Source organism: Pollicipes pollicipes, unplaced genomic scaffold, assembly GCF_011947565.3.
Source record: "Pollicipes pollicipes isolate AB1234 unplaced genomic scaffold, Ppol_2.1 Scaffold_2543;HRSCAF=2982_pilon_pilon_pilon, whole genome shotgun sequence".
Lineage (NCBI taxonomy): Eukaryota > Metazoa > Arthropoda > Thecostraca > Pollicipedomorpha > Pollicipedidae > Pollicipes > Pollicipes pollicipes.
The window spans coordinates 516,792-543,642 of NW_023596133.1; the positions used below are offsets into that span (position 1 = coordinate 516,792).

Sequence of the window (26,851 nt, forward strand, 5' to 3'; positions counted from 1 at the left end):
CAGAAAAGCTGGTGTTCCTAGGTGACCTTACCATCGAAAAATATTGGCATTGAATTTATTGTGAAAGGTAGCTGATGATATAACCTGTGCATGTCTGCATTTGTCCTCAAGCAGCTATATGATGATCAACTGTTGGTGAGTTAAACTGTGGATGTGATTGTATGACAGCCCATTTGAACTAACACATTTTATCTACCGCCCATTGCTAGCTACACTACACCCCACACTGGTTTTGTGTTTTGTTTAAAGGGAATGTTCCACATGTCAAGATCTGGAAGCAGGCATGAGGAGTGATGAAGTAAGCTCACCTAGAACCATTGGTATGTTTTCAAGTGGAAAAGACTGCTGCATACAACACAATTCCTGTTTAGTAAAGATGCTCCCCAATGTGTCATTTTTTTCGGTTACGACATGGTACTTTGCACACAGTGGTTAAAAGCCAATTGACAGCCGTCACATTTGGGAAACGTACTCACGAACGCCAGGTATAAACGACTCGACAACGTTACTTCTATTGGCCATGACTGCCGCATGGCTAACGGAATGGCAAGAATTGAATGACGTTTTGGGCGGCATAGATGCTTGGGTGACCTTGAAATAGCCTCGGAGACAGTCTGCACGTCTTTGCTGACGCGTAGCTCAGAAACTAGCGGGTTTTAGTTCTTAAGAAGGTCAGGGCTGTGAACTGTACCGAATAAATCTCCATCTCTCTCTCTCTCTCTTGAATGAGATGGCTATTTTAGTTCAAAGCCCCATACAAATTTGAGACACTCCTTTTCAAGCATGAGCCTTCACGGTCTCCGTTATCAACTTAGCGCTTCAGTAATGCAGAAACAACCGTTATACGACGAGCTAGGTGGTAATTATTGTTATTTTTTTAAAGTACTGTTGTAAACTCGACCTTGACCCTTGCACCCATATTTCAGGGTGATTTAGCAAAAATATCATGGATGCATTGTTTCTTTGATCCGTGCACTGCTTGAGAGTAAAGCATTCAGGCGCGTTCGATCAGTCAAGCTGGCTAACTTTTAAACGACTCCGAATACCCCCTCCGCACACGTTTGGAACTGGGCCAATTTGTTGGCTACACGAGCTGTACTGTGTTGTTGGCATATAAGCCGTACTGTACGATCACTTGCTGAGGCTCAGTTTGCGATACTTCCGTTCGCCGCCTCCCGTGTCCGCCCGCCTCCCCACGGGCGCTCTTGGCCCCGCGTCGCTGTGATGCCGTCTCCCGTATCCGCCCTCAGGCGATGAGCGCCGCCGCCATGATGAACCCGATGCTGGTGCAAACGATGGCCGCGCAGATGGCCCAGATGGGCCTGCCGCCCATGAGCCTGGGCCAGATCCAGCAGTTGCTGCTCCAGCAGATGGGCATGAGCCAGAAGATGCCGCCCAACATGTGGATGAACGACTACAAGGTGCGCGGCGACGCTGAGGCGCCGGGCCGGGACCGCGTGCGGTTCCGCGCCGCTGATAGTCAGCGGGCCGTCGGGGCCATAACTCAGACGACCTTAGCTTCCAGTCTGTGGGGAAGTGCTCTGTGCCGCGGCCTTAGCTGCCCTGCTCGGCGTAGCGAGCGTTGTAGGTGTTGTACGGATCGGCGGGTTCCGACTGAATGCGGGCTGTTGGCGTGTCGCCGCCGGTTAGGCGCGCGAGCTGTGTCGCCGCCTTGGGGCCGGACGGCCCCGGCTGACGGTTATGGTGTCGGGCCCCGTTATAGATGCCGCCTCCAATGGCCGCCGGCTTCCCACGGGAACTGTTCCCACCGGGGCCAGTCCGCCGATGGTAAGCGTCGGGGTGTGTGCCGCGCCCGGGCGGGAGCGCCGCTGCGGCGCCGCCGCCCGTCGGCTCACCCCGCCCTGTTGGCCAGATCGACCCTGCACGTCGCGCCCTCACCCGTCGCCGTGTTTGCCTCTCGTGCATCACGATGTCGCCGCTTGGTTGTTGTTCGCCTGCTGGCATTAGCCTGTCGTTGACTTAAACGTACGAGGCTTGACGGGTTATGCAGATGGTTTGTGAGCTGATGTTGCTTAAGGTTGGTACTAACGTCGCTGCACGCTCGCAAATGTGTGTTGCCAACGAGCGGCTGGGGAGGGCGCCCCGCCACCGGCTGTCACTGAGCGATCACGGACGGGAGTGGAGGTGCCCCCCCCCCCCCCTAACCGGCCACGGATGCCACAGCTTCGGCTTTAGTTTGGCTCTTGACGTCTTTGCCAGCTTGATGTGTCGTTTCGATCTCAGCACAGCGGGCGCCAAACCGGTCCCAGTTTCTACCGCGGTTGTAACAGTGTCAGCAACCACAGCGGGTACTTACAAATACCCGCGTCACTCCGACAATCCGGACGATCGGAATAGCGCCCCACTAACGTTTGCACCTAAGCTAACCTGACATTACCACGTCTCGGCCGGGTCAGCGCACGGCCGCCCCGAGCGGCATCCACGCCAAAAATGTACTAGGATTTCGACGGCCAAATAGATGCCGTCAGGTAATGATAATCGAGGTTTTGGGGCCCGGTGAAACGCCGCTTTCGGGGCGCGCTGACATCTACGGCCACTTGGCAACCCGTAGCGACGTGTATCCTATCGAACCGTGTTTGTCTATGGCTGAAAAACCAGCAGCTCTCAGGAAAGCACAGTGTTTGCCCGTAACGTCGCGACATCGCAACGTTGAAGCACACCTTCCAAAAGCAGCGCGCACGCTCGTCGTCGCAATGCGGACACGAGCTCATCACATGGTGTGCGGTTAGGGGAGCGCCTCAACTGGAACACTTGGGTCTCTCTTTGCCACACAGGGTGTACCCGTGAGTCGCATGGTTGTGGCCAATGCGCAGCACACCAAGTGTTATTTCTTCTCGTCTAGACCGGCGAAAGCAGAAGTGCCAGTGCTCCAGCTTAAGTTTTATGGCATAGAGCTTGTTGTTTGGCATCGTATCCAAACTACGTCGCCACTTGTGAATATATGTTCTAATGGCCGAGTAAAAGCCCCGTGCAGGAGGTGGAAACGCACGTGTACACGGTGCCAGCGCCGCTCGCTTCGCTGCAGCGTCAGCCAGTTCGTTTCCCTCAATACCACTATGGCCAGGAATCCAACAAAGGACAATTTCCTTACTTGCCCTGTCAAGTGCCGGCAGACAGTGGCGTTAGGGGGTGTTGGCGCTCTACCGTGGCTGGTCAGGCTAGAGCGCGGCGCACCAGCCGCAGTCAGCTGCGGCGGCGCCCGCAGGGGCCAGCCGTCGGCTGCGCCCCGTGACTTCCCCGCAGCCGCCCCGAGCTGTGCGCACCCGGAGGGTCCGACTGCCGCCCGCGGGCTCCGGTGGACAGAGACCGTCCGGGAACAGGCCGTGGCTTGAGCTCGCGCCGACGGAGGCCGGTGGAATAGCTGTAGTGCTTGGCTGTCTGATGCTGGCATGGCGTCCTCCAGCTTGATGTTCAGATGGATGTCTAACTGTTTGCTCGGTTCCTAACGCTGCCCGCAGCTGTGCCGTTGTGACTGGTGTGAGGCCCCGCTTCGTCGCTGTGCCAGCTGGCGCGCCCTTGCCTACCTGAACCTGTCGATTGATACGTTGATGCTGGGTTTAGTCAGTCAGTCTTGCATTCGTGATACGCCGATGTCTCACTTTCGCGTTTTCAAGTGTCAAGAAACGCACCCGAAAGTCTGCTTCCTGGTCAGATCTCTCTCCGTGGTGTCCCGCGTGGTTTCTCGGTGGAACATTCCCACTCATCGTTTTTTCTGCAGTACACAGGACCCCTCACTGTATCTGGTACGTGTCGTCGTTGTGGGTGCGATGCATGCTATTTCGGCTTTTGCTTTCTTAAACCCTGGGAGATGTCTCAAGGATATGATCATGATGTCGGTAAAGTCCATCTCCCGCTGCGAGCCCTATGCGACAGTAGGTGCCAGTCTCACTGGTTGTCCTCAGATGGGGATGCCACAGGAGGACGAGGCCGGTGAGGAAGATGACGAGGACATGGGTGTGGCGGAGACATACGCCGACTACATGCCCAGCAAATGTAAGCCACCTTTAGTCAAGTATAGTTCACAGCTGTCCTGTGTCGAAACGCGAGCACTCCTTGCCACTTGCTTGGCTATTTTTATGCCATCAAAGCTGCTCTGCGGTATTGAAGTGAAGTGTCGACTACTTGAAACAGCTCAGCAGACACATATAAGCGCATGCATCTGACGCGCACGGCCGCTTTTAACTGTTTCTGCCTTAAGTTGCGAATATATCCGACACGTACGGTTCATCCGTCATCGTTTGCGCTTGAATTCAAACACCACCACCTGTCCTTCGACGGGTGGTGGTGTTCACATTTACCTGTTGAACGATGAACTCAGCAGTAAACACACTCACGTTGTTGAAGCCGGTCTATCCTTCGCGGCCCCTCTCCCTCGGCCCCCCTCTCTCCGTGCACGGCGTCTGGCCCCGTCGGGCCCTCCGTCGCGCACCGTTCGCCCCGCCTCTGATCGCGCTCCGCCCTTAATGTGCCCCGTCCCTGACCGCGCTCCCTCCCTGACCACGTTCCGTCCCCGATCGCACCCCGCCCCTGACTGCACCCCGCCCCTGACCGCCCCCCGCCTCATACCGCACCCCGCCCGTGACCGCGCCCCGCCCCTGATCGCGTCCCGCCCTCCGCCAGTGAAACTGGGCCGCAAGCACCCGGACCCGGTGGTGGAGACCGCGTCGCTAGCCAGCGTGGCGCCCACGGACGTGTGGTACGATCTCTCCTTCCCCGAGGAGGTCATCAGCCAGGGCAAGCTGTCCGCCCTGCAGCTGGAGGCCATCACCTACACGTGCCAGCAGCACTCGCAGTTCCTCAAGGATGGCTGCCGCGCCGGCTTCCTGATCGGTGAGCGCCGCCGCTGGTTCCGATGTCGTTCGGTGTCGTCCGGGCATCCTCAGCCTCTGCTGAGTGCGGTTGGGACTGCGCGGTGGTCGATGCCCTCGTTCTGTGTCACTGGGTTGGTTGCCTGGCCCGTCCGTGGGGCTAGCACATGATGAGTCGCTTTTGTGTGGCTTTTAGCTGGCGACGGTGTGGTGCGCGGACTTACCGCTGCCGTTTTTGGAGTGCTGGTTCATCGGACAACGCTGACAAGTAGTCGAGGGGATAGAAGCTCACCCAGCGCGAGGTCTGGCAGATCTGGCACGGTCGTCGTAAGCCACGCGGCACTTCACGGTGGGGTGTGTGGTAACGGTGTCTTGCCGATCGCTGTGCCGTCGCCGCCAGTCCTGAGAACACCGGCGCGCCAGACTCCTGTCTGCGGCCCTGCGACGCGTGCGGTCGACTGACCCCCTCCTCCCCTTTGCCGTAGGTGACGGCGCCGGCGTGGGCAAGGGCCGTACCATCGCCGGCCTCATCTACGAGAACTACCTGAAGGGCCGCAAGAAGGCCATATGGGTGTCGGTCTCCAACGACCTCAAGTACGACTCGGAGCGTGATCTGGGGGACATCGGCGCCGGCAGGATCTCCGTGCACTCGCTGAATAAGGTGCGTCGGCTGCGGGGCCGTCGCCGTAATCACGAGCACGCTCGTGGCCGTCTCGCTCGAGCGGGGTGGTCATTGGGGGGGGGGGGGGGGGGAGGGGCAGAGGCGTACGAGCTGGCTGTTGAGTCTGATGCTCAGAACCAGGTGCGAAGTTGAAACGGGAACCACACACCAACCACACCAATCTGTTATAAGGGAATTACAAGGATGTGAATTCACAAGCAACCTGCGGCGGTTCGTACATTACCTAGATGTTTGGACTATTTGGTTACGTGAATGGGTGTGTGTCCGTTTTTTTAGGTCGACGATGGCTGCCTAACAGCAATTGCTTGGCCGCTTATTCACGTACCCGAGCTGCGTCCTTCGTGGGCCTCTTAACTCTCTGAAGCGGATTTATCCCCACTGGTTCCGGACCTATCTCCCACTGAATCCCCCCCCCCCCCCCCCTTTCAAGATTTTCCCCACTGAATGCAGACCCGTTTCAGCTGAAGTACGCAAAGATCAACTCGCCGGTGAACGGCGACATCAAGAAGGGCGTCATCTACTCCACCTACTCCTCCCTCATTGGCGAGTCGTCGACAGTCGGCGGCAAGTACAAGACGCGCTTGAAGCAGCTGCTCAACTGGTGCGGGGAGGACTTTGACGGCCTCGTATCCTTGCCGGCGCGGGGTGCGCGTGGGACAGAGGACAGCTGACGGCGGCGCATTACAGCATCGTGTGCTACGGCGGGCAAGTGGAAGCATTCTCGCTTCTGGTCGGCGTTTTGGCATGCTGTTTCATGGAGAACTATGTCTGATGTGTAACCATCGGTGGTGCTTTGAGAGGAGGTGTTTTGGTGTCCGAGATTTTTTGAACTGCCCTTTGCCTAGCTAGCTTAATCGGGTTGTTTGTAGAGGAAGTTGTGGGTGAGGGTAACCTGTCGTCAGAGCTCACTGTGATGTCCAGCATTGCCCTTGCGCCTCGCACCGGGTTCGGTAGCGCAATTCTTCAGCACACGCCCGGATTGGCCATTGGGCACGACGCACTCGCCTGCTGAGGCTATACGGCGTCGCCTGCCTCTCACCCTGGCAGGAAGGGCGGGCACCGCGGGGAATCCAACTCAGTATTTCAGATATTACAGACGCACAGTGGTTAACGTAGACGCGTTAACCACTACGCCATCAGTTGGGCGTTATGTGGCCGAAAAAGCCGAAAGCCGAAGGGCTTTAAAGCTCCAATTGCTACTACTACTACACTACACTGTCGACACCCCACACACTAGGATTGCTGGCTTTGTGGGCGGGATTCGCGGGCGCGACCCGCCGTCCCAGCCGTCGTGGTGTCGGCGGCAGCGCACGTACCGTCGTTTCCTTGACCGAGCCCGCACCAGATCGTGTTCGACGAGTGCCACCGCGCCAAGAACCTGTGTCCGGTCGGCTCGTCCAAGCCGACTAAGACGGGCCTGACGGTGCTGGAGCTGCAGAAGCAGCTGCCGAAGGCGCGCGTGGTGTACGCCTCGGCCACGGGCGCCTCCGAGCCCAAGAACATGGCGTACATGGTGCGGCTCGGCATCTGGGGCGAAGGCACGCCGTTCGCCGCCTTCAGCGACTTCATATCGGCCGTGGAGAAGCGGTACGTCACGAGCGTGGAGCTTGGCTAGATCACGGCATGCCGCGAGGTGACGTGTTGCAAGACGACCCGATCGACCTGCAAGGCGGGTAGCGAGGTTCCGGGGCTTCGCGTCTCGACCCGGCGCGGCGCTCGCTGGCTTTGGTGGTGGCGTCTCTGATCTCGAATGTGACACTGACCCTGAGTGTGACGCTGACCCTGAATGTGGCACTGACCGTGGATGTGACGCTGACGCTGAATGTGACACTGACACTGAATGTGACACTGACACAATGTGACACTGACACTGAATGTGACACTGGCGCTGAATGTGACACTGGCGCTGAATGTGACACTGACCCTCAATGTCACCCTGGCCCTGAATGTGATCACGACTCCGAATGTGCCCCTGACCGTGACGCCGCCGGGCCGGCAGGGGCGTGGGCGCCATGGAGATCGTGGCCATGGACATGAAGCTGCGCGGCTCGTACATGGCGCGCCAGCTCAGCTTCCACGGCACCTCCTTCCGCATCGACGAGGTGATGCTGACGCCCGAGTTCACCAAGATGTACGACGAGTCGGTGCAGCTGGTACGTCGGGCGGGCCAGGCGCGGGGAGACGCCCTCTGCCCGTGGGTGGCGGCGGGCCTGCCGGTGACCTTCTTTGTCACGTCGGTTTGATGGCGGCGTTGGCGGCGGTGCGTCCGCGTCGCCGCCCAGGACCTGGCGATCCGGGCGAGGCCTCCGTACACCGCGGCACGGACGCTGTCTGGGCCTGGTGGCAGGCGGCTGATGTGACGGGGGGTGTCCCGGACACGGTCGGCCAGAAGCAAGGCAGTATGTCACCCCCAGGACCATGTTTTGTTGGTAGTTTTTTGGTTAAAAGCGCAGGCATATGAAAATGTAGTTTTTTGGATATGGATACTCTTCTTTTAGCACTCAGCAAGCATACTGATGGATAATCATGATTCGTTTAACTTGTACCACAGAAGTCCTGGGCGTGGATGTAAATTCCATCACCCATCGTTGACTCCTGGGATGGCCTGTCGTCTGACGTGGCACCCCGCGCCGGCAGTGGGTGGAGGCGCGCGAGAAGTTCCAGCGCGCCGCTGAGCTGATCGACGCCGAGAAGACCCTCAAGAAGTCGATGTGGGGCCAGTTCTGGTCGGCCCACCAGCGCTTCTTCAAGTACCTCTGTATCGGCGCCAAGGTCAAGCACGTCGTCAACACGGCCAGGTGAGTGATGTCGGTGCAGGCCAATGGTGTCGCGGTCAGAGTAGCGGGGTCGCGGTCAGGCCAGTTTTGACAGTCGTGCTATGGTTGGTGTCAACGTTGTGACGTTATCAGCTGGACCGTCCGTTGCGTCCGAAAATTGCTTCACAACCATGCGAAGGTTTCTGTGAAAGTGCATCCCAATGCCTTAGATCCAAGCCCGACCTGTTGGCGATGCGCATAATCTTGCGCTGGGACAAACGCTTGCGAAATCATGCACGCCACATGCATATGTGGTTCTTTCGTCATTGCCGCCCACGCGAACAGACGCCTGCATCCGCGTGCCACCCCTGGCCCTCGCCGTGAACCGCTCGTCCCTGTCGGCGCCCGCGGCGGGCTACGCGACGCTCGCGCCTGGAACGGCTGTTGTTGCCGTTGTCTGGCGTGTCGTCACACTCGCCGCTCACACCGGCACCGGTGCTGCCGTTGTCTGGCGTGTCGTCACTCACTCGCCGCTCACACCTGCTTGGGACCTGACAGCAACGCGATCAAGATGGGCAAGTGCGTGGTGATCGGTATGCAGTCGACCGGTGAGGCGCGCACGCTCGAGCAGCTGGAGCGGGACGAGGGCGAGCTCACCGACTTCGTCTCCACGGCCAAGTGAGCGCCGCAAGCGGTGACGATGGCCGGGCAGGTCGTCAGGCGAAGTCGCCAGGCGGCCGGCCTGTTAAGCTTACTGTGCGCTATGTACGGTGTGGGAGTCACGTGTAATATCGTACTAAAAGGAAAAGCTGTTCTGGCCAGTTCTGTGATATGGATTTGCAGCTACTCCGTCACTGATCATGCAACTGATTCGCAACATGTAGTCGATTCGTGCTCGAGTCAATACCTGGAGCTGTTTGAACGCACTGGTGTCCTCTATTTGCGTCATTTGTGCAGATTTCAAGGCTTGGCGATTTCAATTTCGAGATTGGCGCTGCCGGAAACCGCTATATTTGCCTGTCACGTGGCGTTCCTGTCGTGTTCTGGTGATCCTGTGGCCCACGATGCCCTTACATGGGGTTGTGGCTCTCGACCCCGCCTTTCGTAGTCCTCCAACGCTCCCACGTGGGGAATCTCCTGGCCGTGTGCTCTGCCGCCTGATCCCTGACCTCGTGACCTCACGACCGCCGACCCGGTGCGCTCGGCAGGGGTGTGATCCAGTCGCTGATTGAGAAGCACTTCCCGGCGCCTGACCTCGTGACCTCACCACCGCTGACCCGGTGCGCTCGGCAGGGGTGTGATCCAGTCGCTGATTGAGAAGCACTTCCCGGCGCCGGACCGGGACCGCATCAACCGCCTGCTCGGCCTCAAGCCGGACAAGCCGTCGCCAGAGTTCCAGCAGATCCTGGACGAGATGAAGAGCGAGGCGGCCGCTCCCTCGGCCGGCAGCAGCGGCGGCAGCTCCGGGAAACGCAAGCCAGGTGACGAGCCGGCGGCGCTGCGGTGGCGAGCGAGCGTGGTTTGTTGGTGGGGGTTTTGCTCACTTCTTTCCCGTTGTCGTGAGTTACTTTGCAGAGCTAATGGTCAAAAGGCTCACTTGAAGAGACTATGGTCTCATGAAACTACCATGGCTCAGTGTTTATACAAGTTACTCTACCTGAAGAGATATGTGGTCTGCCTTCTGATTCCCACTGTTGAAATCAGCAAGCATCGAGTTTCACGTGCACTTTAAGTTTCAGCTACCACGCAAATTTTGACACCTTCAGATACTTCATGATAGCTTCATGATCACCCTTGACACCTGTAAGACACATGATCAAAAATTTTGTGTGAGAACAGCTGTGTCTTATTGTGGCCAGTTAACACACAGGTGTGCCAAACAAAGCCGGTTTGAACAAGTCCTCCAACGTCAAAGTGTCAAAGTATTGTCAGCATTGGCAACGCCACGTGACGCGGTCGTACGCTCCGCGTAGCCGCGTGCCCTTGTTTGCGACACGCCTCGAGTTGCGTGACACGCCCTCTTCTGGTGGACCCGTCCCCTTCTGACGGACTCGCCGTGTTCCTGACGTGCGTGCTGAGCTGTACTCCTGACGTGCGTACCGTGCCGTGCTCCTGACGGACGTGCCGTGCCGTACCGTTGACGGCGATGCCGTGTCGTGCCCTTGACAGACCTGCCATGCCGAGCCCTTGACGTTCTGTGCCGTGCCGAACCCTTGACGGCCGTGCCGCGCCCCACAGTGCGCCAGGCCGCCCGCAAGGCCATCAAGCGGTACAAGGGAGCGTCGAGCGGCTCCGAGTCCGACTCGGACGTCTCCAGGAACGGCCGGCGCAACAACGGCAGCGGACGCGGCGCCGACTCCGACTACAAAATGTCCGGTGAGTCAATACGGCTCGGCGCGTTGGACTATGACTACAGGACGGCATGCGGATCGATGACCCCATTTGTTGAAGCGTATTGGCGTCTGTGTGGTTGAACGATGGATGGCACACAGCAGCTCGGTCCTCGTAAGCAGCCGGGTGGCGCGGATGGCGGCCGCAGCGCCCCATTCGCGGCGGAATGGGGCGCTGCTGAGCAGCTGAGGCGTGGTGAAATGCCAGAAAACCACGGACAGCCCTCGCTCTCCCACCGTTGCTGCGGTTTGGTGCGATGTTTATCGTACTGCCTTTGCCGGTGCATCCAGACAGCTAATTCCTGTTCGAGTCACACGACTTGAAATCAGTGCCGGGTTTCTGGCTAGTCTATAGCGCGTCCCACCACCTCTCCGTTGGAATGCGGGTACCTTGGGCGTTGGCCGTGACTTCGCCCGGGTTTGGGGCGTTGTGTTGAATCTCCGCACGCGGTTTTGTGCGCTCACCCCGCCGCTCGACGTGCGGTGCTGAGATTGAGCGCAGACCCGCGGCCCATGTGACCCGTGACCCTTGTGACCCGTCCTCAGGCTCGTCGGACGACGAGGACGAGGAGGAGGGGGAGGCCGAGGACAGCGACTCGGACGTCCAGTCCGCAGACATGACCGACGACGAGGAAGGTGAGCAGTTGCAGCCGCAGCCGACGCAGTCCCTGATTTACTCCGTCGTCCTCTGGTGCCGCTGTGGCAATGCTGCCACGGCTCTCCCCGTTGCGCCTGATTGGAATGAATCGACGAACCAGTGGAGTACGTATCCAGTGCCGTTACTGCTCTGGTCATCGTCTGCCGTAACCATCTTGCCTGTCTTGCGTGCTAGGTAAATAGTGGCCGTGTGGCTGATGCAGGAGTGGCGGTTGGCGGTTTTGCGGTCGGGTGGAGGGGGGGGGGGGGGGGTGGAGGCTTGGGCACCGCCCCTGCGATCTGAGGTCAGACACGGACCTTGCGTCCACTGATTCAGCTCGTGTTGTGGTTTTACCGCGCAAGGTCCGATGTCTGCAGCAGAACGTCAGCGCGCCCGGCTGTGTCTGCAGCTTTCTGTTTTACGTGGTGTGCTTGGCGTGTTTGCTGTTTTTCAGAATGTCTCCAGCGTTTGTTCTCGTGGTCCTCGGTCGTGAACCTACAAAATCATTTGAAACTCAATCATTGGGATTGGATGATTGAGCCCGCGTCAACAAACCCCCACATATTTGGGGGGTTTGCACCACTAAACCTACCCGATGCACATCGCAGTGGGTGGCCCATAATATAGTCCTTCCCCTGGTCTCCATATGCGGCGGAACCCCTGTGAGGGTGGCGGCTGACGTGCTCAGGTCATCCCTGACACGTGCTTACCTTCGACCCTTCCTCACGAGAGCGCTGCATGACGATAAGTCAAAGCGTCCCAGAATACCGAAAGTCTCAATCATTTCCTCCCGACCAGGGACTGACTGCAGGGGCAGGCTGCCCGAGGTCCTCCTGTCCCTTAGCTCTGACCTGGGATGCTGCTGAGTATTGTGTGCGGCCGGCTCGGGGCCGCTCCGACCTCTTCTTGACCTCAGAGGGGTACGTCCGACCGACCAAGGCCGTTACTGATCTTGACTACAGTCTGATGTCCCACTGATTCGACAGGCCACTCTCGGCCCCGCGCAGTCTGGTTCATCCCATCCGGCTGCCTGACCCGTCCCTGGTCTGGCAGCCTGACCGTACCTGACCCTACGGGAATACTCCCCATGACCCTGAAGTCCATCCTCGCTCAGACATCACGGAGTGACCCGCCCTGACATTCCTGATTATCAATGGTCCAGTGGTATGACCTCCCTGTGACCTTGCAATTCCACGTACTCTGCCACCGCAGTCTGACCTGTGACCCCGCAGTCCCACGTACTCTGCCGCCGCAGTCTGGCCTGTGCCCCCACAGTCTGACCTCAGACCCTGCAGCCTGACCTGTGTCCCCTCAGTCTGACCTCAGACCCCGCAGTCTGACCTCAGACCCCGCAGTCTGACTTCCATTTGCACGGCAGAGTGGGGTGGCGGTCGGAAGCGGAAGGCGGCCAAGCCGAAGAAGCCGCCGCCCAAGGACAAGTTCGCCTACATGACGGTCGGCAACCGGGCGGCCGACGGCGAGTATCACCCGCCCAGCCGGTCGGCCGTCGAGATGGCCTGCCTCATGAAGGATGAGCTGCTGAGCAAGATGGAGAAGCTGGGCGACCGGCTGCCGGCCAACACGCTGGACGAGCTCATTGACCAGCTGGGCGGCCCCGAGAACGTGGCTGAGGTGGGGCTGGAGCTGGGACTAGGACTGGGACTGGGACTGGGACTAGGTCTAGGACTAGGACTGGGGCTGGGGCGGGGGCTGGGGCTGGGGCTGGGGCTGGGGCTGGGGCTAGGATTGGGGCCGGGGCGGGGGTGGTTACGAGCGGGGTTCGGCATTGGCCTGTGGAGGTATGCCGCAGTACGGAAATACCTATCAGTGTGTAGCCCTTGTGGACGTGCCGAGTCTGGGCATTATATTGGGGTGTACATATGTAAGGATACGAGACGGGGACTGGCGACGTGAAGTGAAAGATTCTATAAGCGAAATTATTGTCCGAGTTGTGGGGTGTTGAAAGCAGATAGGGGTGTTTGTTGGGGGCGTAGGGTGGCTATTTTTGTAGCTACTACCGCCAAGGGTTTGCTCTCCATCGTGAACGCCTCGTGACGCCACGCAGTCGACGAGCGGACTGCCGATTACGTGCTGTTATCCCCACTGACGCCCCTGACGCTGCTGCAGCCCCGGACGCCTCTGACGTCTCTGGCGCCCCTGACGCTGCTGCAGCCCCTGACGCTGCTGCAGCTCCTGACGCTGCTGCATCCCTTAACGCTGCTGCAGTCCCTGATGTCGCTGCTGCCCCTGACGCTGCTGTCGCCGCCAGATGACCGGGCGGAAGGGGCGCGTGGTGCAGAACGACGACGGCCAGATCGCGTACGAGTCGCGTTCGGAACAGGACATCCCGCTGGAGACGCTCAATCTGACGGAGAAGCGGCGCTTCATGGACGGAGAGAAGGACATCGCCATCATCTCGGAGGCCGCCTCGTCGGGCATCTCGCTGCAGAGTGACCGGCGCGTCAAGAACCAGCGGCGCCGGGTGCATATCACGCTCGAGCTGCCGTGGAGCGCCGACCGGGCCATACAGCAGTTCGGTGAGTCGGGACCTCTGGCCTGTGGCGTGGGTGCGGGCCGGCGGCGGGACGGAGTGGACGCGTGGGCACTGAAGTGAAGGGACTGAGGGGGACTCAAGCAAAATACATATATATGTATATTATATATATATATATATATATATATATATATATATATACCGTGTACCTTCACTCACCTGTCTCGTGTCACGCCACTTAACTGTATTTGCTAGGCCCGCAATTGGCTCATGAATTTCAAAACTAAGGACAAAGATCCAAGCCACCTGGGTGTGGCGTGCTCGTAGATGTGCTCGCTGTATGGTTTCACTTAATCTTAATTAATTTTAGGCTTCAAAACACACATGCGTTTGCCGGACGACCCCCGTAACCACTCACAGTGGAAGCGTCGAGCCCGTGGTGTCTGTGCGTCAGCACGGCTGGCGGCTGACGGCGCCCCGGCCTGCCTCGCCTGCAGGTCGGACCCACCGCAGTAACCAGGTCAACGCGCCCGAGTACGTGTTCCTCATCTCGGAGCTGGCCGGCGAGCGCCGCTTCGCCTCGATCGTCGCCAAGCGGCTCGAGAGTCTGGTGAGAGCGTGAGGAGCGCTCGTGCGCGTGCGAGGCGATCGCCGCCCGGTGCAGCGAATAGGCGGCACGCGTGAGAGTGCCGGCGAGCAGAGTTGTACGTCTTGCTTGCTGTTGGTGGCGACGATCGTCGGGATCGGAGGGCTTTGATGCCGCTGGTCGAGTAGCTCGCAGGCGTTCAGCAAGCGGTGTCCATTGCTGCTTGCGGATCGTTTCTGTCGGTTGCTTCTGTGCATGGCATCTACTTGATGCCATGAATCGAGGTGATCGACAGAAGCGGTCTGCAAGCAGCAATGGGCGAAGGGACGTTTTTTAGCGGAGCCTCCTACGTACCCGGTCTGTTTGTAGGCATTGCTCGGTGGTCATGTTGGAGTCATGCTGTTACCCGGCATGTGACCTGCCGCCTCCACCGCCAGGGTGCGCTAACACACGGCGACCGGCGCGCCACCGAGTCACGTGACCTGTCGCGCTTCAACATAGACAACAAGTACGGTCGCTCAGCGCTCGAGGCCACCATGAAGACGGTCATGGGCTACGAGCAGCCGCTCGTGCCGCCACCTGACGACTACAAGGGGAACTTCTTCCTCGGTACGCCGCCGCCGCGTCGGCTCGCGTATTAGTAGGCAGCGCTGCGGGGCGACAAACTGGACCAGCTGATTGTCGCCTGACGGTCAAGATATGATGGTGTTTCGGTCCCTTTCACACTGCGCTGGGCTATTGCTGGGACGGGCAGTCTGCATTTTGTCACCGCATTGGACTCTGTCAGCTGTCTGGACGTTCCGGGTCGGGTCCACCATGTGGACGGACCGCGCCTGGCGAGTCTACTTTTTGCGACTAACGTGCGTGGTGAATGGGAGTTAAATCTGACCTATTCGTTTTGAGCTATCAATTTCTGCGCCGAAGCGAGCTCCCGGACCGCACAATTAGGTCTATTTTACTGATGGCATGCTGGATGTTACGGGAACGTCTGTGCCCGTGTGTACGGTCACTGACGACGTTACCCTGTCGTGTGCCCCGGGCAGACGTGAAAAGGGCGCTGGTCGGAGTCGGTCTGATCGCCCACGAACAGCGCGTCTACATGCTGGACAAGGACTTCAACAACATGAGCAAGTTCCTCAACAGGTAGGCCGCTGACTGCGCCGGCTCAAGAGGTCCCAGGGGGTCGTGAGCGGTGTCATGTTGCGCCGGTGACATCGCTGTTGGGTGTGATGCGCAAGGACACACGGGTCGTGTTCGTGTCGTGTTCGGAGGCACTGCCCTGTGTGTGGCCGGCTGTGTTTCTGTCATTCGTGATTGCTTGATAGGCCCTGCTCTGCATGACAAAAGCCGGATTAGAACTTTCGCCCGCAGTCGTCATGCCCCATTGAACTTCGTTTAAATGTTCTCGGAATTGCTGTGTGCAGTTCTGCCAATCGTATGCTCGCTTTGCCCCTCCCCCCCTTCCCGGTCGGTGCCAGAGCTTGTTCAGCACGTTAGTGTTGTTAAGTGGGACGCTGACCGCCGCTGTGGCTGTCACAGGATACTGGGCATGCCGGTGGACCTGCAGAACCGGCTCTTCAAGTACTTCACCGACACCCTCTCCGCCATCGTGGCACAGGCCAAGAAGACGGGCAGATACGATATGGGCATTCTCGGTCAGTGGGGCGGGGCGGCAGTGCAGTCAGGGGGGCAGCAGTATGTTGGGGTTTGCTGTTCTCCTCAGATGCTTGTGTTCCGGTCCTTTTGTTCTTCGGAATGTTCAGCTGTGGAAATGTGAACGTGGGCTTGCAAAAAGAATAACCTCAGATCAAAACGTCAACATCGCCATGCCTTTGGCTTGAACTGTGGGCTAACCAGTCACCATTTCTGCTGGCCTCATTGTCACCATCTCTGTTGGCCTCATTGTCACTATCTCTGGCGGCCTCACTGGACCGGCACGTCAACATGACCGCCAGCAGCTGAGCGGTCTCGTTATCGGTCGTTGCGCCATTCCGGCGCGCGGTGCACGTCGGTGACGGCGGCCGGCCGGCGCCTGGCAGATCTCGGCTCGCAGGAGGGCTCGGTGCGGCGCACCAAGCTGCGTGTGTACCTGCACAAGCACGCCACGGGCACCGGCCGCACTGAGCTACACACAGTGCACGTGGAGCGTGGCTGCAGCTGGAAGGAGGCGCAGGACAAGTGTGCCGAGCTGGAGGGCAGCGACGAGGGCTTCTACGTGTCTCACCAGGTGAGTGCGGCTGTTGAGGCACCGGGGTGTCTCGTGGCAGGTGGGGTGGGGAGGGGAGAGGGCTCGGCCGCGCGCATCTCATTGGAGCCGGTCAAAACTGAAAACAAACTGAAAAAGGTGCGTGAGTGAGATTATCGTTATGCCAAGCAAGTGATGATGTTGGCGACAGATTATAATGAGTGTCTTGCATTCTGGTAATGTCAGAAAATAATTACTATGAGACGGAAAGGCATTGCTAGAATAAGGGCACTGGGATTGTTCTAACCACGCCAATCAGAAAATGTTCAAACGACCTTGCCTCCATTTGATGTTTCTCCTCCAGTATTGCTCGGCGCGGACCGGCATCTACTTGATTCTTTGAGCCTGCCTTGTGGTGCCATCTCTTGAGAAAAAAGTGGCTTTGCTGGCTATGTGCCAAGCTGTGCATGATGCCATGGTCGCCTGCTCGCTTCAAACCGGAGCGGTACGTGACTTCGGTCGCTTCCCACTTTGCTTCACTACGAAATCGATTCCAGCGCGAAATCGGGGATGGACGGTCTGGATAAGTCGGAGCGTTAAGTAACTGCCCGAAGACTAAGTCAAAAGTGGCAAATATTCGTGTTTCGCTCTCCCGCAGGGCAGCGTCACGTGGCTTCCGCCATCCGGTCCCGCGTCCGCGTTTGTTGCTGTGCGTGCGCATGTGATCACGCCTTCCCCTCAGGGGAGCCCTTTCCGGTGCAGCTGGCAACAGGTTGAGCTCGGTTTCAGATTCGGAACGGCAAGCTGACGGCGATGCTGGCCGTCCTGGCCGACCCGGGCAGCAAGCTGAAGCAGCTGAAGAAGGACGAGCAGCTGTTCACTGTCTGTCGGCCGAACACTGGCGTGCAGGTCAGGCCCGTGTGTCGTAGGATGCGAAAGGCTACAGGTGTACGGTGTGCAGAAGGTTGCAGGTGTGCGGTATGCGGAAGGCTGCAGGTGTGCGGTATGCGGAAGGCTGCAGGTGTGCGGTATGCGGAAGGCTGCAGGTGTGCGGTATGCGGAGGGCTGCAGGTGTGCGGTAGGCTGCAGGTGTGCGGTATGCGGAAGGCTGCAGGTGTGCGGTATGCGGAAGGCTGCAGGTGTACGGTGGGCTGCAGGCTGCAGGTGTGCGGTGGGCTGCAGGCGTGCGGTGTGTAGAAGGCTGCATAGGAGCCAGCCGGTGGTGACTGGGGCGGGCGGCTAGCTTCGAGCGTGCGCCTCACGCAAGAAGTGCAGTCAGTCAGGGAAGTAGTGCTGCCCGTTCCCCTGAACCCGGGAGACGGAGTCAGACTCGTGTTTCGGAACCAGTGGCGCGCATGTCAGCTGTATCGTACCAGGCGAGCGGCGCTCCCCCGCGTCCGCGCCTCACCAGCGTCCGACCTCCGCCAGATCCGTATGGAGACGCTGGCCGAGATCAAGAAGAAGTACAAGCGCGTGCAGCCGGACGAGGCGGAGCGCCACTGGCAAGAGCAGTACGACGCCTCGGTCACCACCTGCTCGCACGCGTACTGGCGCGGCGTGTGCAAGCGACGCGGCGTGGGCGTCGACTGTGACGTGGGCCGGCGCGCGCGCACCTACCACGTGCTCTCAGGTGAGTGGCGGCCACCGGCGGGGTCGGCCTCGGGTCTCGGTCGGTTGGCCCGGCCCGGCTCGTCTCGCCCTGCCCGCGTGCGGCGGCCTACGGACGTGGTCTGTCTCCTGCTCTCGGGCGGGCTTAGCAGGCTAAGTGGCTGCGCATTCAAGAGTGGGCGCAGGCTGGTTTTGAGGTTCGCCTAACTGTGGATGGATTTCGCGGTTTCGTGTCACTGAAACAGATGGTGTGGTGGTTATCAGCGGGTTGCTCAGGCTGTGATGCTTCCGACCGTGGTGGGTGCTAGCTTAGCCCTGCACCGTCACGTAACGCACATCGCGATCGCTCAGGCGGCGTGCGCAGCCCACGACAGCGCCGCCGAAAGGCGCATGCTTCGGCGAGCTCACTAGGCGCCGCGTGCCGCCCATCTGCGCCGTGTGTGGACCGGCCGCGCGCCCCTGTCCGCCAGGGTCGGTGCTGCACGTATGGACGCGCGTGGAGGGCGTGCTGTCGTCGGCCAACGTGAGCCAGGCGCAGCAGAAGATGCAGGTCATCAGGGTGCGTTGCTCCGACCAGCTGAAGATTGTGGGTGAGTGCCGGCCGGTGGCGCCGCCCGCGCTCGGTCGCCGCGGGGTGTGACGCTGGCGGCGGGAGGTGTGGAGTGCCGCCCAGTTTAGGGTAGTTTCGTGACGCGTGATAGGCTTTAATCCGTGTTTCCGATGAGCGATAGCAGTGTGGTGGGCAAGATAGCAGTTTTTGCCGCAGTTGGCTCGAGATAGTCCGCTGTTTGGGGCCGTTCATTTCGCGTGCAACATGGCAGTGAGTTGGTTCGTGGCGTAGGCGGTTCGTGCCGGGCTTTCGTGACCCTCGTGTTTCATTATGGGTCTTCCCGACTCACGAGCCTTCTGATGTCATGGCCTGCGTGCGCCGGTCGGGCACTCGGAGCTTCTGTGTCGGCTGCCCGGCTCTGCTGACCACCCGGCGCCGGTCGGGCACTCGGAGCTTCTGTGTCGGCTGCCCGGCTCTGCTGACCACCCGGCGCCGGTCGGGTACTCGGGGCTTCTGTGTCGGCTGTCCGGCTCTGCTGACCACCCGGCGCCGGTCGGCTACTCGGGGCTCCTGTTTACCCTGCCCGATTCTGCTGACCGCCCGGCGTCGGTCGAGTACTCGGGGCTCCCGTGTACCCTGCCCGGCTCTGCTGACCACCCGGCGCCGGTCGGGTACTCGGGGCTCCCGTTTACCCTGCCCGGCTCTGCTGACCTTCCGGCGCCGGCCGAGAGGCTGACCTGACCTCTCCGTGTCGGCCGCCGCAGGCATTGTGGTGCCGAATCACGTGGTACCAAGTCTGGTAGAGATGCTGGAGGAGGCCGCCGACTCACACTTCGTAGAGAATCTAGACAAGGTAAAAACTGAAGGAAGGCGGGAGACGGTTGACGCGCCTGAGGCGAGCCGGTTCTGCTACGAAATGAAGGGAAATAATGGAGGTTGTTGAGATCGCATAGATCGGAGCCAAGTTGCGATCCATTGCTCCTGGGTTTTGGAGAGCTGGGAGAGTCTGGCAACAGCCACGTTAAGGTGTCGAATCGCTGAACTGCCTTACCTCTGAGTGCAGCCACATGGGCCTGGTTACCCCAGGTAGCCTCCAATGGCTACCCGCCCCCTGCGGAAGCGAGGTGTGTTGACAGTTGACTTGCCCCCCGTTCCCGGTCCCGCGTGGCCGCCGCTAACGCAGCCCGGCCGCCTTCCGGCAGGACTAATGGCCCCGAGCCGGCCGGGAGTCGGCCCGACCGGCCGGCTGGCCGGCATCTTACCCGCGGTCCCGGCGTCACCTAGTCAGCGCTGTCCTCTCATCAAGCATCGCGCGGCCGGCGCGCTCGTGTACCGCCCGCCGCTCTCCGCCGCGCTCCCCGGCCGGCGCCACGGACGCAGCTGTTCATTGTTCTCGAGCGTGGCGGCGGCGCCGCGCGGCCGCCGCGCGCCTGGTGCCGGCGCTCTCCTGGCAGGCTATTTAACTAGGTAGTGATACTTCTTTGTACCTATTTAAGCTGCTTGGTTTTCGGGCGCGATTGCCGGCGCGCCGCGAGAGTGGGGTTGGCCGCGCCGGACCGTTTTGATTCCGTTGCATTTACGTGCTGTTACAGTGTAGTGTGTCCCCACGGGCGGTCCGTCTATCCCAGAGCGTCCCCTCTGACGCGCACGACCACGGTTTTGTAATAAAATGTTGTTTCGACGTCAGGTACGGCGCGTGTTTTCCTCCGCTTGCGGCGTGTAGCGGCGCTTCGCGGCTGGTGTTGCGCCGACACTGATCATTGGCGAACTATTCAGAGGCGAGCTGTGAGGTCCGGGATGCGGCGTCAGTTTTTGGTGGCAGCGTGCATCACCGCGCCGATCGAACGCCGCTGCAGCCACGTGAATACGTTGAGATGGTCGGACGTTTCTAAGCTCGCTCTCGTGGCTATTCGCGCTGTCGTAGCCTGGCCCGTGCGTCGTGAATAAAGTTCACGCGTGCGAGTCGGCTATAGCATCGAAGTCAAACACTAGCGAACGCAATGGGACATTGCACATTTTTGAAGCTGGAGTGCAGAGCAATGTAGGGGAATTTAACGTCTACCTGTGAAAGCATCACACAGCTACGCAAATGCGCGATAACGCCTGTGTCAGGTTTACGCAGCTGCGTCAGCTCCGTGCAGCTGCGTTAGCTTCGCTACATGATGGGACCGTGGATAGACGTGCGTGACGGGTGGGGTCACCAGCGTCAAACATCACGGAAATTTCTGCGCGCCCGCGTGCTGTCCTCGCATGGATATGGGATCCATCAGTGCCGGTCCAGTCCGGTAGGTGGGTACGCCGTTCTCAACGCTCAAAGCCAGAGGATGATAACGGCCGTGGTCCACAGTACCGTGCACTGTGAGGCGTGACGGCTGTCGAGCTTCACAGGTCCGACGGCGGCCACGTGCCGCGTGACGGCTGTCGAGCTTCACAGGTCCGACGGCGGCCGCGTGCCGCGTGACAGCTGTCGAGCGTCACAGGTCTGAGCGGTCACGCTTTGAAGTGATATGCACCATTGGCCTGAGGTCGCCGCCGTCCCCCACGTGACGCTGTAGGGGGCCGGATATCAGAACCCCTGGGTAAAGCCGGTGTCCCTTCTGAGCCCGGGTGAGTCACGGAAGACTTCCAATTTCACCGACGCCCGGCAAGGAACTGCCATGGCTTTTCGTTCTCGCGATCAGCGCGCAGAAGTCTGGTGACCAGCCCGTGTTTTGGGGCAAGACTTTATGGGCGCCCTCCCGTGCCCGACGCGGCTTAGGACTAGCCAGCGGCGCCCCCCGCTGTGTCGGGAGACCCCGTCGGCGACTGTGACGGCGCGATCAGAAACACCGCCGCCAGCCAGCGGGCCGCTGCGTGACCTCCGTCTATCAGCCGCGGCGGACGGCGCCCGCCGATGGCGAACTCACCGTGCAGACGTGATGCTTCAAGCTCCAACAGGCTGCATTCGTGGTGGTCTCCGGCTCCGCATGCGGCAGAAGGCAGCAGCGGTGGTTTGATTGTTTATTGCTTGTTGCCAAAAGCGTAATCACAGAGATAACAAAATCCGAAAATAATTGACGTCAGAATGCTGTTATGTCACTTGCGAAAAACGTGTAAAAAATACGGCCGCTTCACACGTGCGCACACGTGATTATAAATGATTACTGAGTACATCATAATCCCATAGATCTCAAGCAACGACCACTCCGCTACCCCCCCCCCCCCCCCCCTGGAAACATCCGAGCAGCTGCGTCGGCGCGGAGAAGTGACTACTGGCGCGGACGGGCTGGCGTCGAGGACGCGCTGACGGTGTACCCGCAGGTCACAGGGACCACCGGCCGTCACTGGCCGTTGTGGAGCTGCCGCCGGCCTCGCGCGCGGGCACGAGCTCAGCGAGCACGCTCACTGCGCTCGGTGGAGTCAGCCGGGACCGACTCACACTGAACGCGACAGGCGGACATTGGGACTTCTTCGGCTTGTGATGCGGGACTCGGACGTCCGCCGGCGTGCGCGATGTGGGTGGCGTCGCGGAATGTGCGCGCGCGTGTTCAGCGGAGCGTGGCCGTGATGGCGTCGGCCGCGCCCCGGCCGTGACAAGCTGCCGGTGCCATCCGCCGCGTCACGCCGCAAGGGCAAATCAACAACAGCGGACACTACGATCAAGCACGATTACCCCTCCCCCCTCCCACCCACCCGTTCTCTTCCCGTCGCGGGGCGCCGGACTGGCCCGACCGACCCTCGCCCGCGCCGCCGCAGCATCGGCCCCGTCCCAGGCGGCTGCCTTTGAGGGCGGGGCGTCATCGGGCGGCGACAGCGGACGGACGCGGCCGGTCCGGCCCGGCGGCCGCTCAGCGCGCGCCGTTCACAGTTCCTCGTGCGGCGCGTACGGCCCCTCCTGGTACTCTTCGGGCACCTCGTCCGAGCGGCTCTTGCGCCGGAAAAAAGCCCTTCTTCACCAGCAGTGCGTTGCACTCCTTGCGGTTGAGCTTGGAGAGGTCGATCCGCTCCACTTCCTGCGGCGGCCGGCGCACGGGTCAGCGGCGGCATGGGGAGGGGACGGCGCGGCGCGCCCTCGTCACGTGCCATGATCCATGTCAGTCGCGGCCAACACGCAGTGGGTGGCTAGGCACTGTATCACGGAACCACGTTCTCGATTTTGGGCAGAAGCGCCAGATCACCGTGTGTTCAGGTTCACTGCACGTAACGGTCTCCACACCTTTGGTTTAAAGTACCGCTTTCGTAATATTCGCGAAGTTCTCATGACGAACACTTGCTGCACTCACCGCCGCCTTTCCCTCCCCCACCAGTCCGCAGAGTGCGACCACGCGGGATTCTGTTCACATGGGCAATGACTTCTATACACATTTCAGTCAAAATGATGTCCATCACAGCTATCGATTATGAGAACTATACACTTGCTAACCTGGTCCAGTCTGTTGAGCAAAACGACTTCAGGCGGCGCACCGGGCACCGCTTTGAAGATGACGTTGTGAAAGAAAGGGATGTCCTCGTAGATGAATTTCTTCACCTCGGGGAGCCGATTCAAACGTCATCCTCCGCAGCTCTGTCAACCGAATCGCGCAGTCAGCACGCAGAAACGCCAAAAACGGCGAAGACCACATGAACATTTGAAAGTATAAAAACGCACACGACATTTTGCAATCAGCTTCAGCATGACGTGAGTTCTGAACCGACAGAGGTCGCGGTTGCTGACCTCGATGCGAGCCTTAAAGACGCTCTTGTCGACGGGCTCCTCGGCCTCGCCGTCGGCCCCAGCGGCGGCGACGGCGGCGGCCAGCAGGAGTGTGGCCAGGGCGCGCATCTTGGCGCCGCTCCGGTCGGGCGCCGGCTCTGGGGGGACACCGGGCAGGCCGTCAGCGCGCGCCCCGCACGCTCCCGCCGCATTTGCACGCGGGGGTCGTCCTCCCTAGGCCAGCAAGTGGGATTGCTCGGTCCGGTGCAGTGGGGTTTTTGGACAATGCGAGATGGGTAGTAGTTGCCATCTCTGTATTGCAGAATACGATTGAGCCCAATTATGCTGTTTTAATAAGGGAACATAGCAGAAAACCTTGACTATGTTCGTACCACAACAGGAAAGATAAAAGGATAACTTGACTATGTTTGTATCACAGCAGGAAATATCGCAGGAAAACTTGATGATGTTTGTACCATAACAGGAAAGATAGCAGGAAAACTTGACTATGTTTGTACCACAACAGGAAATATAGCAGGAAAACATGACTATGTTTGTACCACAACAGGAAAAATAGCAGGAAAACTTGACTATGTTTGCACCACAACAGGAAAGATAGCAGGAAAACTTGACTGTTTGTACCACAACAAAAAAGTTGACTGTTTGTACCGTAACAGAAAAATATGAGGAAAACTTGATGATGTTCATACCATAACAGGAAAGATAGCAGGAAAACTTGACTTTGTTTGTACCACAACAGGAAAGATAGCAGGAAAACTTGACTATGTTTGTACCATAACAGGAAAGATAGCAAGAAAACTTGACTATGTTTGTACCATAACAGGAAATATAGCAGGAACACTTGATAATGTTTGTACTGTAACAGGAAAGGTAGCAGGAAAACATGACTATGTTTGTACTACAACATACAAAAATGCTGACTGTCGAGATCATGAGTGTGCATTGTGCAAGACCTGGGATACCCAGCTGGCAATAAGGCACTTCTCCATAATGCCCCATGCAAAATGATACCACACTTAGTATGCGCTCACAAGAACAAAAAAGGCCCCTATAGCCACAGCCTTTTTCCCAATAGATGAGTTCCTAGTGGTTCTCATGGCAGCTGCCAATGGCGACACATTTGTCCCCTTCAGAAATGTGACGTGGTGATATCACTTATTTTTCTCACAATGAGCAAAAATCTCAAAGATCACAACATTGGCACTCTTCAATTAAACACTACCCTAGAAGGACTATCACTGTATGTATGGCTTGACCAAATGGTTATCAGTCAGCAGCTTGAGTTAGGTGTTGCCATGTAAACAACCAAACTTGTTTGGAAACAACTACACTTACTTTACTTTGCATTAAAGGAATCTAAAGTCTACACACCCTAAAATCTTTAATTATCATCAAGTTAGGTATGCTATGTCATAGGTCAAGTGGGCTTACACAGAGTGGGGAATAGGCCTCCATTTGGCCATCAGCCATAGGTCCAAAAGAACATTTGCAACATCTTAAAGGGCAATGAATGATTACAACTCAATGTAAAATTCATGAATTATTTTGTTCCCACCATTTATAGGTATCCATGTTTACCAGCTCATAGTGATGCACTGGAACCAGACCATGTAATTTTGAAGCACATTTTCCAAAGTTCACTAAGGTTTGCACAGGGGTGTAGCCAAAATACAGTAAAATTAGTTATTTTTGAAAAATAAACCTGCTGGTGGTGGTGAGCATGGCTCTGGATGCAAATGGTTGATGCAAATATTAAAAAATATAATGAAATTGACCAATTTGAGTGCATTGCTGAACATGGTCAAATGGATTAAAATACAATGTACAATAGTGCCCCAGGTCCAAACTGAAAAAATACATGGTAGGCTAAGATGACCAGCATAGCAGAGGTCCAATAAGCAAAAGGTGGCAGATCATTCACATTTTATGGTGTATATAGACTTAGCTTTTGTCTGATTTTGCTGCTATTCCCAACATGTTTAGCAATTGCTATAACATGAAACCTTTGCAGACTGTTGCTTTTCAAGAATTTTCTGATAATTTGACTTGCATCTACCAGCCACTATTGATTCCACTGCCATGTTTAAAAAGTTCTATAATCATACTGAATTTGCCAGCCAATGCTTTCATTTAATTCATTGCTTCATTCATTTTTTCATTCATTTCATTCAATTCATTCAATTCAAATGCTTTCATTCATTTCATTTACATGGTAGCATGGGCTGCCACAAAATAATATAAGTTCTACAGTCATGGCATTTCTGCCAAAAAATTGTTGCACTTCACCCCCATTGAACCTCGAAGGCTCCAGTGTGCCTAAACTCAGGCCAGAATACCCTTGTGTAAAACTTCCTTCTAGCACCACAATCATAACCCTTAAAATATGGAATAGAATGGCACACTGAGATGTGACAAAATGTTGCCTTGCACTAGACAAACAGAACTTTTAGGCATCCATAAATGCTGGGTAAACAAGCATCTTTGCAGTCTGACATTAAAATTTAGAGCTCAGTGCACGCATGTCACATGGATGTTCGGGGTATTGTATGGATTTTTTGGCGACTGGGCATCGCGCCATCACTAGTAAGTTAAGACCATATACTCAAGGACTCAAGGCCTTCAATTTTAAGTGTCACCAGCCTGACTCAAGAGGCAAAACATATTAAGACATGGGGGAATGCCGTAATGGTATTGGGAGCCCTGACTGATAGCAGGCGGGAAATGATACGGGAAGTGTGGTCACGGGCCAAAGCACCCACACGTCTGTTCCAGCAAGGTGTTCAAATTTTTACGGTTCAGAACGCTGCTTACCACAAACTGCTTAAACGAGCTGTTGTACCTTCTAAGTATGATTTACAATGGACCCTGCGGCCGACAACCCAAGAACCCAGCGACGGCCCCGACTCGACGCACCGTACTGTGCGGCCGGTGTCGTCTCCTGCGGCAGTATTGTGTTCGGCGTCATAACCAAGAATTCCCGGAAATTCTAACGAATGAGATGGGCCATTGGAGTCTTCATTACACTATTACAGATGGACGCAAAATATGATTTAAACAGAAAAATCCTCCAGAGTGACCGTTTCATTTCAAGTCGTCCCAAGCTATCCTAAGCGAAATGCAAACGAACTAAGGTATATTTTTGCATCACGTCGATCACCCCACGTAACGCGTCAGGGGTTACGTGGCGTATGGCCACGGGAGGAGGATGCTTAGAAAAGCTGGTGTGACGAGCAGCGGGGTGGGGGAGGGGGGTGACGACTCAACGATATTTGCCGAAAGCTCATTGACAAGCGCCAAACTTCTTGCACGACGAGACACTTCTAACATTCTTGGTCTCCTTAATTTTACTTCGGATTTATCAATGGCAGCATCTGTAAGCCGATGAATCGGTGCACTTTTTGCTCAGTAACAATTTCATACGGCGAGAGGGGGGAGAGAGCA

At 57.8% G+C, this 26,851-nt stretch overlaps 1 protein-coding gene and 1 pseudogene across 1 annotated transcript; one reads left to right on the top strand and one right to left on the bottom strand.

The window, feature by feature from the left end:
* Window positions 1-119: 119 nt before the first annotated feature.
* On the top strand, window positions 120-20,316 carry LOC119097624 (Protein strawberry notch). Its single transcript, XM_037220665.1, has 25 exons — window positions 120-135; window positions 1,251-1,421; window positions 3,924-4,014; window positions 4,642-4,851; window positions 5,315-5,490; window positions 5,973-6,137; window positions 6,857-7,098; window positions 7,511-7,664; window positions 8,149-8,309; window positions 8,826-8,945; window positions 9,561-9,748; window positions 10,506-10,643; window positions 11,204-11,293; window positions 12,673-12,926; window positions 13,564-13,831; window positions 14,286-14,398; window positions 14,812-14,983; window positions 15,418-15,517; window positions 15,914-16,029; window positions 16,414-16,601; window positions 17,349-17,468; window positions 17,988-18,189; window positions 18,638-18,757; window positions 19,482-19,570; window positions 19,920-20,316. Exons 2-25 carry the CDS (start codon window positions 1,254-1,256, stop codon window positions 19,923-19,925), a joined length of 3,651 nt encoding a protein of 1,216 aa, XP_037076560.1. The 5' UTR covers window positions 120-135; window positions 1,251-1,253; the 3' UTR covers window positions 19,926-20,316.
* A 2,078-nt stretch (window positions 20,317-22,394) lies between these two features.
* LOC119097480 (selenoprotein M-like) lies at window positions 22,395-26,292 on the bottom strand (annotated as a pseudogene).
* Window positions 26,293-26,851: the final 559 nt, after the last annotated feature.